The sequence below is a fragment of the Prenolepis imparis genome, unplaced genomic scaffold (assembly GCF_030444845.1).
Source record: "Prenolepis imparis isolate NDT839.2.m4 unplaced genomic scaffold, iyPreImpa1.0 SCAF_6, whole genome shotgun sequence".
In the NCBI taxonomy this organism is placed as follows: domain Eukaryota; kingdom Metazoa; phylum Arthropoda; class Insecta; order Hymenoptera; family Formicidae; genus Prenolepis; species Prenolepis imparis.
Genome location: NW_028141164.1, coordinates 1,049,165 through 1,063,053, shown reverse-complemented (window position 1 = coordinate 1,063,053; position 13,889 = coordinate 1,049,165). Strand labels below are relative to the sequence as shown.

Here is a 13,889-nt window from a genome sequence, read left to right as displayed (position 1 = left end):
GTTTGTAGTTGAGCGGTTCAAAAGTTATAAACAATTGTTTATTCGTCCAAGAGATAAATTTGTTAATTTTAAAGATATCGCAAATCTGCTTGCGCAGTCTTCTTTAGAATTGTTTGTAGTTGTTTGTAGTGATTTTCCTTTCGTTTGTAGTTGAGCGGTTCAAAAGTTATAAACAATTGTTTATTCGTCCAAGAGCTAACTTTGTTAATTTTAAAGATATCGCAAATCCGCTTGCGCAATCTTCTTTAGAATCGTTTGTAGTTGTTTGTAGTGATTTTCCTTTCGTTTGTAGTTTAGCGGTTTAAAAGTTATAAACAAATTATTTATAACTTTTGAATCGCTAAACTACAAACGAAAGGAAAATCACTATAAACAACTACAAACGATTATAAAGAAGACTGCGCAAGCGGATTTGCGATATCTTTAAAATTAACAAATTTACCTCTTGGATGAATAAACAATTGTTTATAACTTTTGAACCGCTCAACTACAAACGAAAGGGAAATCACTACAAACAACTACAAACGATTCTAAAGAAGACTGCGCAAGCGGATTTGCGATATCACAATGTCGGGTGCGAGTAATTAAAAAAATTTTTTTTATTTATTAATTTTGATAAAACTACAAACGAAATTATTGTTACTACAAACAACTACAAACAAAATGCTATCATTTTCCGTTTAAAAAAATTAGTTTTTAAAAAGTCGGGTGCTAGATTCACATAGCTACTACTCTTTCTAGAATTTATTTAAAACTACAAGTCTGGAAATTTGTCGAAAGATGGGAAGGAAAATATCGCAAGATATTTATAGTGAAACACTGTATAAATATGGCATATTTGAATTTATCCTGACACATTTTCTTTGGTTTAATGATCAGAACTGTTTGTAAATTATCAAGAACTATAGAATTATATTAAAAATAAAGTCAAAATTCTTAGTTATTTATGAAACTACTTATGATTATTTATGAAATACTTTCATGAAATGATTTATCAGTTTCACACACAATTTGTTACAAAATAGATTAACTATTGTTTGTCACAATATTGTAAACGTTTGCAAGCGATATTTTATTTACTCTATAATGAAATCAGTTTTGCCATTTTTCTCGCGCGCGCGCGTATAATGCTATTTACTCCATATATTAATTACTACAATTTGCAGAGATCGTTTATTAACTACTGTTATATCGTACTATTAGGTTTGCAATCGAAGTGACATTGGGTCTAAGAATAATGTCAACTAATTTTATCGTATTTTTCAAAACGACTTAATTATCTCACTAACTGCTTAGATAAAATATAATTTATGAATCTGACATCTCAATTATATGACTTAAACTGGTATTGTTATATTTCGCACGCGATATTTATGTTTTTTTTATTAATGCTATTAAAATGCGATAAAAAATATATAATTTTTCAATCATCATATAAATGTCAAACGTCAATAATTTTTGTTGTATTAAAAACATACTTGTAAATACGATTCAAGAATTTATTCTCAAGGAATGTCAGACCATTCGAGACGGCAGCCAATCGGCTGATATTCCATCAGTTGACGACACAAAGATTACGCATCTCTAATATTTCATCGACGGCATACCATATCTGAGATCAAACGCGCGAGTTTTCTGCGTGTCCGGAAATTACATGTCATTGGCAGAGTACAGAACGTAGGGAAAAGTAGTCTACACATTTCATGCATTGCGCAAGCTGCGATTCTTGCGTGAAATTAATCCCTGATCTATCTGATGATGTAAATGTTTGTAGGAGAAACTTAATATAATTTTTATATCATGTGTTGTATTACATCATTAATTAAATCTATTAATATAATATTTTTGTATCAAAATAAATATTAATAATATATATACATATATATATTTATTAATATAATATTTATTATTCCATTTATAATGCCAACTACCACTATTCAGCTTTATTGCATATACATATGTACGTATATTAGAAGCGTAATTATATAGCGCGTTTCCCACGGCGCACATAGTATTATAAATGCAATTTTATTTATACGTAAATAACATCGTGAAGCAACGTAAAGAATGATTTAGCTGTAAAAAGATATGCGCACGGTCGGATTTCATTTCCAGCCGAAATAGAGAAGACTGCAATATGTCGCGAGATTGATGTTGAATCATGTGACTCTTGACTTGATAAATAACGTATGCGGATATAGGATTACGCGAAGCGCGCATGTAAATGGCCATGGCCAGCAGAGAAGCCTCTCAATTTCGCGTTCAATAAATTTGCTCGTAAAGAAAGAGAAAGTATAGAGAGAAAGAGAGAGGAATGCATACCCCGAGAGCAAACTAAGCGCTTTCTGTGCACGGTTGATGAATTTCAATATTTTTTTACGAGTCTCTTGCAAGGACATTCTACGAGAACTCCCACGAGAGCTCGTGACGCTGGAACGCGGCCGTCTTCTTCAAATCGTCGAATCAAAATTGAAAAGCACATTTCGCCGTCTTGGCCTTCACGAGCGCGAAATAAACGTAAACCGGTGTTCTCGTGAAATGCATACAACGAGCATTATATAACGTATATCGTTTGCGACTACGCTGGAAACGCATTTGAGAACATATCTTGAAATATCCCTAAAAGCTTGATGCGCTTGGAAATTTTTCATGTGGAAATTTTCAGCAAGTACTTGCTTTCGCGCACTCATGCGTAAAGTTAATTAATTGTTTAGAAATGGTATTCACTTAAATAATGTAAATACAAATTTTATAAATATATGATTATCTATTATTTACTTTTATTTTTTTTCTTAGTTAATTGTGACTTTGTAATGTCGCATGTTTGCACGATATATATAGATATAAAATCTGTCGCAAAATTTGGACCTAATTCTTTCATTTCCTTGTCCTCGCATTTGCTATTCGACATTATAAGGAATATTTACCGTTAGTCGCGGAACACATTAAACGTGAAATATATATACTATCTTTGAAGCAACGTTTCTGCAACGTATAATGTATAACTCGCGCGGATACTTCTTTTCGCGACATAATTCTCATTTCACGGGAGCTTTCAAGCGGGAAACTTTTTTCCCGCTTATTATTCCGCTCCCTCCGCCCGAACGTTCCATTTAGTGGCTCAAATGCGCGAACAGCGACTGTGTCGCATAAATTGCGAATTTTTCGCGGACCGGCACATTTGTGTCATGTTTCCTGTTTATGTAAATACAAGCAATAAATCCTATCCACTCATGAATTCGTTTCTTCCGTTCGGCTGCCTTCCCGGCGTTGCCGAAGAAATTGAATTTTGTCGGCCAAAGATACATCAATGACCCAAATCAAATTGTTCCCGAAAAAAATACTGATGCAGTTACATTAAAAAAACAATCTAATAAAATGTTGTTAAATATGTAATAATTTAATTAAACATATGAAAGAGAGAATACGTAATTAATTGCGTGATAAATATACAGATAGATAAAAATTTTTGTTAAATTTTGACTAAAAATAAAAAATGCGGCAGGAAAGAAAACAGAGTATGTTCATATATAATATAAGTTTCGGTTGTCTTTATACAAAAAGTAATAAATGTTCAAGTAAGAAAATTTTTCTCTTTTAATATATATATATTATTATATATGTAGAATCAAATAAATCGTGTTTATCCTCATGAATGTTATGTCATTTAGTGTCATCACACGTCGAAAGTAGATGGAAAAACATATTTGTATTGAAAGTTCTCTCTCTATCTCCGTAATCTTTCCCGATGCATCGACATGACACGCGTATTGACATTGAATTTTGTAGCGCATTGCACCGAGCTCGTCTTAAGAATAGTAAATCCGAAGCGAACACTTTGGCGGTACTTCCTAAACCTCGAATTTATTCAAACAGCATAGAGAGCCGCGGGCTTTCAAATTTCCATAATCCCTGCGTATGTTGTAAGGAAGTTACTCCGCAGGTGGGACTTTGTTACAGAGAAATGATATATGCGATACCGTCGATCATGATAAATTATCTCTGAACCAGATTACGACCACCGAGCAGAATCATAAATTAAACAACGAAGTATCGAGGAGCGTGATAAAATAACTAAGTATTATTTATCATTAATGATTTTATAATTTTGATAAATTTACGTTAATCTATTTTTCTAGAAATTTATAAGTCACTCAATATATTATATAAGTATATCAATATATATTATTAAGTCAATCCATATATATTATAAATATTATATACCGGGTGTCCCATTTTAAAGGACCCACTCAAATATCTCAGAAACACTGCGTTAAATCAAAAAATGTTTCCTACAAAAGTTGTAGGGTTTCGAGGGGGACATAACATAGTAATATTCATATGACCTTGGGCGTCTCCAAGGTTAGTGAAGGTTAACCTTAAGTGAAGGTGAGAATGAATTTTGAAGAAAATAAAATAATGAGATATTTGAGTAGGTCCTTTAAAATGGGACACCTGGTATATTATTAAAAATTTCAAAACTTTTTCTTCTCTCTCTCATAATTTTAGACACACGATTTACTGAACTTTTACTTGTTAGATTTATATTAAGTGCAATAATATCAAAATAAAGAAGAAAATATTTGATCTGCGTGCACATTAGAAATATTGCATACGATAAAAAGTTTTGAAGAGTAATCTGACACTATAAATGGCAACATATACACATATGCGACACTCACCATTAGCAGACGCGCGGAGCAGGCCCTCTCCCTCTCGATTAATCCGTCACGAAGCGATCGCTCGACGCACTCGCGGATACACACTCCCGATCCCGATACACTCGCGAATAATACAAAGTTCTCGGAATAATGCGACACGCACTGTCAAATACGTCAATACAACGAGATGCGATCGGTGTCGCGCTAGCGTACGTCGATGAGAAACGCATTCGATTGCCCGATCGAGCAGATTAATTGACGCACTAAAATGATCGCCCGATAGATATATTCGACACTCTTTGTTTGTGCCATATGTATACACGCTTTCCGAGCGACGTGAAAATTAGAGAGAAGTCACGCAACATCGGCACACATGATGTACACGAACACGTTACACGGATATCACAGACAAGTGGAATCATCTGTTTCGATTAATGCGTCGCGACGTTCCATTGATGCCTCTCTCAACGCTCATCGATGTTTCGCAAGGGTACTTGGAACGTATATATACGGACGAGCGAGTATATCGCGAAACACGCGTTCCGATCCCTTCGATCGAACACGACGTTATAGGTTATAGGTTATAGGTTATAAATATCGAGAGGCACGTTCGCCATCATATTGAGCAAATAATGCGATAATTAATAGATCCGACACTCTAGACACTTGTTTATATGCGAAAATTCACCCGGCATAACAAACCAATACGTAAACAAACCGAAGCGATCAAGACTTGACAGGTACTGGCGACTGCGACGTCAATTGCGCTATATATTATTGACGGCTCGTCGAGACAAAGAATGCTGAAATTATAAAGATAATTAATTATGATGAGTCTTGCACTTGAGTAAGTTTATTTGATATATACGTTTTCGGTAAGAACTATATTATGTATGAAAGCATTGATCGACGAATGCTCGCGATCAATGGAACGCGAAACACGGGACGCTAATTATATTCGCGGAGAACAGAGGAGATCCATTACCTTTGTATCGAGAGAAATACGATCAACTGTGTAGTTACTGATCGACTCAAACGATCGCTCGTCTGTAGATTCAACGCCGCCGACATTCGTTTATAAACAAGACTCGAAACGGATACACAAAGCGCGAGAACACGGAGCACTATCGCCACTCGACTACGGTTACCAACTTACGACGCTTTCGAGATTACGTCACGTGTTACGTCACAGTCACGTGATTCGCTCAACTTCACGCCACACGTAAAATTCTTTAACGACACCGCATTATTATGAATGCTACATATATATGAATCTCGTTGAAATGTATAGTTCAGTTGTAATGAAAGATTGAATCTTTTGATTCTCTCTTGCTCGATAATCGTTGTGACGAACTACGAAATGTATATGCGTGTATTAATAAACATCGATCGTTTCGATGAATGTTGGTTAATGAAACGCGGAGAATAAAGAAGCAATTATACCTTTAATATCGAGAGAGATGCGTCAGTCCTGATAACAATTGATAGACTGAGACGATCGTTTGTCTGTCAGATTGCGCTTTCGATATTTGTTTATATAACAGATACGTGCGGGATGGGTAAAATATGTGAAAATTCGGAGCATTGTCGCCACTCGACTACGCGCTAACAACTTACGACGCGAACTGCGCGACCCTCTCGCGATACGTCACGGTCACGTGGTTCGCTCAACTTCACGCCACACGTAAAATTCTTTAACGACACCGCATTATTATGAATGCTACATATATATGAATCTCGTTGAAATGTATAGTTCAGTTATAATGAAAGATTGAATCTTTTGATTCTCTCTTGCTCGATAATCGTTGTGACGAACTACGAAATGTATATGCGTGTATTAATAAACATCGATCGTTTCGATGAATGTTGGTTAATGAAACGCGGAGAATAAAGAAGCAATTATACCTTTAATATCGAGAGAGATGCGTCAGTCCTGATAACAATTGATAGACTGAGACGATCGTTTGTCTGTCAGATTGCGCTTTCGATATTTGTTTATATAACAGATACGTGCGGGATGGGTAAAATATGTGAAAATTCGGAGCATTGTCGCCACTCGACTACGCGCTAACAACTTACGACGCGAACTGCGCGACCCTTTCGCGATACGTCACGGTCACGTGGTTCGCTCAACTTCACGCCACACGTAAAATTCTTTAACGACACCGCATTATTATGAATGCTACATATATATGAATCTCGTTGAAATGTATAGTTCAGTTGTAATGAAAGATTGAATCTTTTGATTCTCTCTTGCTCGATAATCGTTGTGACGAACTACGAAATGTATATGCGTGTATTAATAAACATCGATCGTTTCGATGAATGTTGGTTAATGAAACGCGGAGAATAAAGAAGCAATTATACCTTTAATATCGAGAGAGATGCGTCAGTCCTGATAACAATTGATAGACTGAGACGATCGTTTGTCTGTCAGATTGCGCTTTCGATATTTGTTTATATAACAGATACGTGCGGGATGGGTAAAATATGTGAAAATTCGGAGCATTGTCGCCACTCGACTACGCGCTAACAACTTACGACGCGAACTGCGCGACCTTCTCGCTATTACGTCACGGTCACGTGGTTCGCTCAACTTGACGCGGCATTCAAAATTCCTTAGCGACGCGACTCTGTTATGAATGTTAATATCGTTGAAATAATTAAATTATAATAAAAGATTGAATTTATTCACTCTTTTGACTTGAGTTCGACAATTGTTTTTGGCGATCTACGAAATATGCGTGTATTAAAAAATATCGATAGTTTCGATGAATCGCGCGAAGAATAGAGGATCGATACTTTTAATATCAAGAGTGACGCGTCAGTCACGATAGACATAGTTGATGGACTGACACTGAGACGATCGTTCGTCTGTCGGATATCGTACTTTCGATATTTATTTATAAACAAATTACGCGCGGGACGGATTAAAAAATAAAAACACGAAGCAGTCGCGACTCGGCTATACTCGGGTAATCTTTTACGCGAATTGAATTGTGATTTTCAAATTTTCTACAGTGCGGAAAGTTCAATTAAATAATTTTAAATCGTAGCAACAGTCCATTAAAATATAAACGAGAGTGTAAATATGTTTGAAAGGAGTTACATATGTATATTGTTCGTGAAATTCGTGATCGATGTAAATCGCATATATCAAGTGATTCGTATTCAAAGTGAGCCGATATCGAACAGACATCGCGGCAAATCTTATACATACGTTCCGCAATGGCATATGCAAAGCAGATGGCGGTCGTTTGGTACAGTCAGTTGCTCCGGGCTACATCTAAAAATCGCAAGGATAATAGGATAGTCCTCTTCCGGGATTTCGGAGCTGCGGGTAAGTTAAAATACTGGAAATATGAATAAAATATTGGAAATAATAATTTTTTCCGGATGAAACGATGAAAAATATGTGAACGTTGAAATGCGATAGCGGAAAGACAAATTGTGGATTACGAAAATCGGGTGCTCGTCGATTTTTTTTTTGCTGAGCGAAGCTATTTAATTTCATCCGCGCGTTGGTTGCTAATATAAAAAAATTTCAATTTATCAAACTTGATAGCTTCATGCAAATCTCGCAAAATGTGAATAAAATAATCGTAAAATTATTACTCCGCAATATCAATATAGATTGTAACCTAAAAATATGTAACTTTTTCGCAATTTTTCCTTCCTTTTTAATATAACTAATACGCACAAACGTATATTCATTTTCGTTGAAACTGATACTTTGGACATCAGGCTGAATATTAACGAAGGTAGCAGTGAGGTAGGTGAGGTGACGTTTAAAATAACATCACCTGCTGAAGCAACGGCGCCAAGCCATTAATTTTAATGCTGGTCTTGCAGAAGACCACGTTATACTCAGATATACAAAGCACCCACTGCGTTTCTCGCGTAGGGATTTCCGTAAACAGAGTTTCTCGTGTTGAAAACTTATGAGGCAGAATCTGGAATTTTTATTTAGTGAGAAAGTTTTGCACCTTTTTCCGCTCCTTCCACCATGAAGCTTGCTTTCCGACCCCATGTAGGGAGGAGATATTAGTCCGTGTAACTATATCACATAAGACGGCACGCAATGCATAAAACCTTATTCCCATTTTAGCGATCGTCGTGCAAACTCTTTTGTGTTCTTTAATCGAGTCCTCCCGCCTTTAGTCAAGTTATATAAACTTGAGTTTTATTTTAAATTTATTTGAAGATTTAAGAGTGTATGCGCAATTAAAATGCGGTTATATACAAATTAATTGTTTTTTATTCAAATTTCTGTTTAATAATGAAATGTGTCCACTATTATTTGCGTACAATTTCGAATATATTGAATTACACATATTGAATTACGCATATCGATGTAAAATAAATGTGACATGCAATCTGTTTTACACCTTTGCGCTTCTAATGTCAAATAATTTTAAAGAGCTTTGGTGTTTTGAATTTTAATTAATTTTTATGATAACCAAAGAATATAAATGCAATAATAAACAAGTTATAAAAGAGTACAATATTCTTTTAAGTATAAATATAAATAAATACAAAAAATTTATGTTGAATATTATAAACATTTACGTACAACAAACGAACGAATGATTATCAATGTTCAATAGAAATGCGCAGAGTATGTAATGGGTTAAATGTCACTTATAGGTGATATACACCTTAGCTGTGGCTTCAGCTGATCTCATAACATAGACAACAAAGGATCAAACTACTAAAAGAGATTCCTTGCATAAACAGCGCGTACGTGCAGCGCGAAGATGCACGTAGCAGGCATAGCTACCTTTTCTCACGCCGTTTCTCACTCTCAATTTAAATTCACAACTCGCACCATAACCGCATGATTCACGATAAACCAGCGTCGTGAACAAGGTACTGTCAAGCAGCAAGTTGAACGTATGTATATTTGTCATTGTCGTTCTGGTATTATTCAGAAGACGCGAAAAAACAAGAGACTTAACTATAGATTTTGGAAAAGTCGTGGAATTAATCGAAAAAATATTTAACGAATTTATTTTATATTAAAGTAAAGCGTAATCTTTCTAAAAAATAATGGGAAAACGAGTCTGCGCGAAGGTAGAGAATGTGCAATTTTAGTTACCGTATTGCGAACGGAACCATAAGTCAGACGAAAAAACAAAAAGGCGGAGTTATTTTATTTGATAAATGCATGGGAGTATCTGACAGCTGCTGCACGAAGGCTGGTTTCTCTCTCTCCCTTTCTCTCTTTCTCTCTTTCTTACAAGTAGCATCTCTCGATTCTATTTTCCAACTTGAGTAGGATAAGCGAGGAGTAGCAGCGGGTGTCGAGCTGGGGTCGAACTCGCCACTTTGCCTTGGGTTAAAAGGACACCCAAGTTGGCGTAGTCGAAGCTTCTTTAGGATGTTCGGAACTTGCTAGTCGTCAACCGGCACAAGATGTTGTCGCTGGTTCTAATGTCTTTTCCTAACGAAGGAAGAATTAGTGCGTGAAATTAAAGCGTCACAGATTCTTATTTAATAGTGAAATAATAAAGCTTCTCTCTATTTCTTTTTCTCTTTTTTTACGGATGCTAGCGATTTATATACCTATATTTATTATTTAACGTTATTTTATGTTAATTTAAATGATATTGTAAAATATATCGTAATGTGTTTTCATACTATCAGTGATTTTACTAATATCAAATTTATATATATGATGAATTTATTTGTGCATTCTCTGGTCTAAATTTGAATTAGAACTTTGTTTGATTGGAAGCCTTGTAGGAGCAGTAGATGATGATTTCAAACATAATTGTACTCTGTGCTGTAATTTCTAATCAGGCTATATATATGTATACATGAGGCTCGGTTAAAATCACTCCATTTATAATTATTGTGTAACTTTTCTATTATAATTGTGTAGAAATTTATAATAATTACACACACAATTTCTTATATGAATGCAGAGAAATCTTGCGCAATTATTTTTGAAAAAAGATACTTTCACATGTCTCAGAAACGCGCGCGTTATGCGAATAATTATTAATTAATCTTATAAAATTGCCATCTCAAATTTTTACGAAATATTTTCTCTGAAAATATATATATATTTTCATCTGCAAATATTTCCAACTAGCCAGGTTGACCAAGTTGTCCAATTGAATCTGTCTCATTGAATCCTCCAACGAAACACACACCGAGCACCTTATTTTCCACGTTCGATCCCCCAATGACGACTTCGCGATCCTCTTCTGAAAGCCAGGGTAACTGTGTTTCGACTCGATCGAGAGGTCATATCGCGTAGGAGCGAAGCACTTCGGCAACGAACTAGCAATTGCCAGGATCGATATTTTGCGGTTCGGTTATATATCGAGTTAAAGACGGTCCCCCGCGGAGGAGGAAGGCGGCGACAGAGGCGCCGAAGGGAAGTGGCAAGAGGGAGGGTGGGTTGCCGTTGAAATTGAGATGCCTTATCTCGAGGATGAGAAAGGAGCTTCCGGATGGAGTGCAGTCGAAGTGAGGTCTCGCAAAAATCTCCCGGGGAATAAAAGGGGATACTGCTTGCGGGAACACCAAGCAGTTTCAACGGGTTCGAACCATTCCTGTCGTTCGTACTCGCGTACCCGAGATTCCGCGTTTCCAACTAGAATTCCTTCACGTGGAAGTGGAAGTTGGAGAGAACGAGTCGGGCGGACGTGCGCGATGTAAAGTTACTGGTTGCTCGACCCTCTTGGGTGACATTGTTACTGTTTTTGGGTAATGTAACTTAGCCCTATTACAATATTCCTATATTCTCTGAGTGCCTGGGAATTAAATCGTACACATATTTTACAGACAAAGTAGATATTTTTGTCGAAGCAAAAAAATCAATCTCTTGATTGTAACGACATACTTTATTTATCTATTATAATTTAGATATTTTAGTTTCTTTAATTTCAATATATGACCATAAAAAGTTTAAGTTTTAGACATTACGAAATTTTTATCATTTATGAATATATTTATGAATACTACATATAACCACCGTAATTTTTACAGTGCTTTAATTAATTTTTTAATAACGAGATTTGATCATAATTATAACTGATAATAAAACGTATAATGTTTGAAGTTTTTATTTCATAATAATTTTCATTTAAAATGTGTTGAATATTATTACGAGAGAAATTAATGTAGATAATTTTATATAATGAAACAGTAAAGAGAGGCCGTGGTTATGAAAGCTCTTTTACTAAATTCCTCTATAAGCTCACTCCGACTTGTTTTTATTAGAACTTTATATATATGGCTTTTACTTTACTGGCATTTAACGTTCATGTTTATCGCGCCTCGACCATCGTACATTCTCGACCATCGTTCTCGAGTGTAAAGTCGAACGAATCCCCGCCGCCGAATATGTACTGTTCCTCTGCAATTTTTGACACCTGCAGTCATTGTTATATGAGCCCTTTAAAAGGAAAGACATTTTACAAGACCCTTTCCAACTAGGTTTGGAATCGTTGGCTTAACTCGTAAAATTATTACTATCCGTTTCGCGCGTAAAGGACAGTCTTTAAACCAATCCATGTTCATCATACGTATGTACTTAAAATCATGTTAGAAAAACGGCGCAGAGCGAAGAAGCGCTATATGAAATGTGATCTGGAAGATTCTCCCCTTAGAATTCTTCGTATTACATGGCGTTTTCCGGGCTCATACTCGTTAGATGCCACACGGGACTGACCTCTTACCCGCTGGCGAAAGATTCAGCCTCTATCTGGCGCCAGCGGGAATTTCAGTATCTCCGCATAGATACCCGAAGGTAATGCCCCGAGTAGCGTTCCACTTCCTCTCACGATTTCCTATAAAAACAAATTGCCCCAAACCGGCGTATTTCTCCGTTTTCGCGAAGATTTACGAACGTCGGCTACGACTTTGGTCCGTAGATACAGAGAGGGGGGTGGAGGAGAGGGAAAGAACGGGTGTAAGACTGGTACTGGTATTACTCAGCATCTCCTGCTGGTCACTTTATATGTTGGATCGTTATTTTTACACGGCTTGGCGCTCTCGCCTCTTTGTTCAATCATTTACTGCCACACCCGGAACCGGTCTAGTTCTCCAGATGATGGAGCGGGACGGGACGACGTGATGAAAACGAGGGCTTGCAAAGCCCTGAGGGTCTCGTCCTTCGTACTTAACAGCTTTCCGTCAAACGTGTCGTTTCGGTGAACGTCGATCCTACGTTCGACCCGATCGACTCGTGGATGATACGAGCAGTTGCTTTTGTCGGTTTGACATAATGAAATATGATATGAAGGCAGAGATTTGCAAGCAAGCATGTTAATGCAATCTCTTTTACGTTGGAAAAAAGTGACATAATTTGTCTCGAAAAATTTCCTATAAGATATGCTTTATAGATGAATAGTAAAGGGTGTTGAAAAAAGTAATTTAAAATTACTTGTATTATTATCTACGTTATTTTACATCAAAGATTGCATACTTTAAAAACGATGTATTGTTCGTTTTTCTACGTTTCATTCGAAATATGTAAGTTTCTACATATTTTCATATAAAAAATTCATTTCTTATTTAGAATTGCTGCTTCTTTTGCTATTTTGTGTAGTTGTTTGATTTTAAAGATATGTGTTTTTATTGCATTATATTAAAAATATCTTTCACTCAAGTAACATTCAAGTTGCAAATTATTTCGTTCTTCACAAAATGAAAAAATATAAAATATTAACAAGGTAAAGAAGAGATCTAAAAAAATCTAATTAGCATCTCAACTTTCCTTGCCAGATTAATAAGTTTACTTTGTCTGATTACTTATATTATAAATGTAGCTCCGAGGAAGTTCTTAAGAAGTTTTTGACCTCGCCGCGATAAATCAGGGAAGCATGAATAGGCAATACTATGTAATAACGCGATGAGTGTGAAATATAGTATGCCTTGTATCGAAGAGCATATAGTGGAAGGGAAAATTACTCCGCGCGAATGTTTATCTTATTCTCGAGCACGTCCCGGGAAATTAATTTTTTTGCGATCGTCTGCCAGCCAGAACGCATCGCGAAAATTATCGGCGTATAATTTCCTTCTCGAAATGGCGTAATTTGCGGAGGATAATCGGCAAAATCTTTCGTCCGCTACCAGTATACTTTACGATTTGCTAAACGCGGCCGGATCCTACGGTACGGATACGGTCGAGGAGATACGTAATATGTAACGATCCATATATTCGCCGTAGCAGATTGGTGTTTTCCTCGTTAAAACTTGGGCGCGAAAGCCATT

At 36.2% G+C, this 13,889-nt stretch overlaps 2 protein-coding genes across 6 annotated transcripts in view; one reads left to right on the top strand and one right to left on the bottom strand.

Annotated features, from left to right (window-relative positions):
* LOC145937087 (opioid-binding protein/cell adhesion molecule homolog) overlaps positions 1 to 13,889 on the bottom strand; it is a 301,044-nt gene that overhangs the window by 56,630 nt on the left and 230,525 nt on the right. The gene's annotated exons all lie outside the window — the stretch shown is intronic.
* LOC145937085 (neurotrimin) overlaps positions 1 to 13,889 on the top strand; it is a 280,339-nt gene that overhangs the window by 188,120 nt on the left and 78,330 nt on the right. The window contains exon 1 of one of the 4 annotated variants that reach the window (XM_083039935.1): positions 7,851 to 8,001. The exons of the other annotated variants lie outside the window; for them this stretch is intronic. Coding sequence (XP_082896061.1) covers positions 7,890 to 8,001 — 112 coding nt within the window. The 5' untranslated portion in view covers positions 7,851 to 7,889. Of the gene's footprint in view, positions 1 to 7,850; positions 8,002 to 13,889 lie in introns of those variants that run through there. 4 annotated transcript variants of the gene reach the window in all.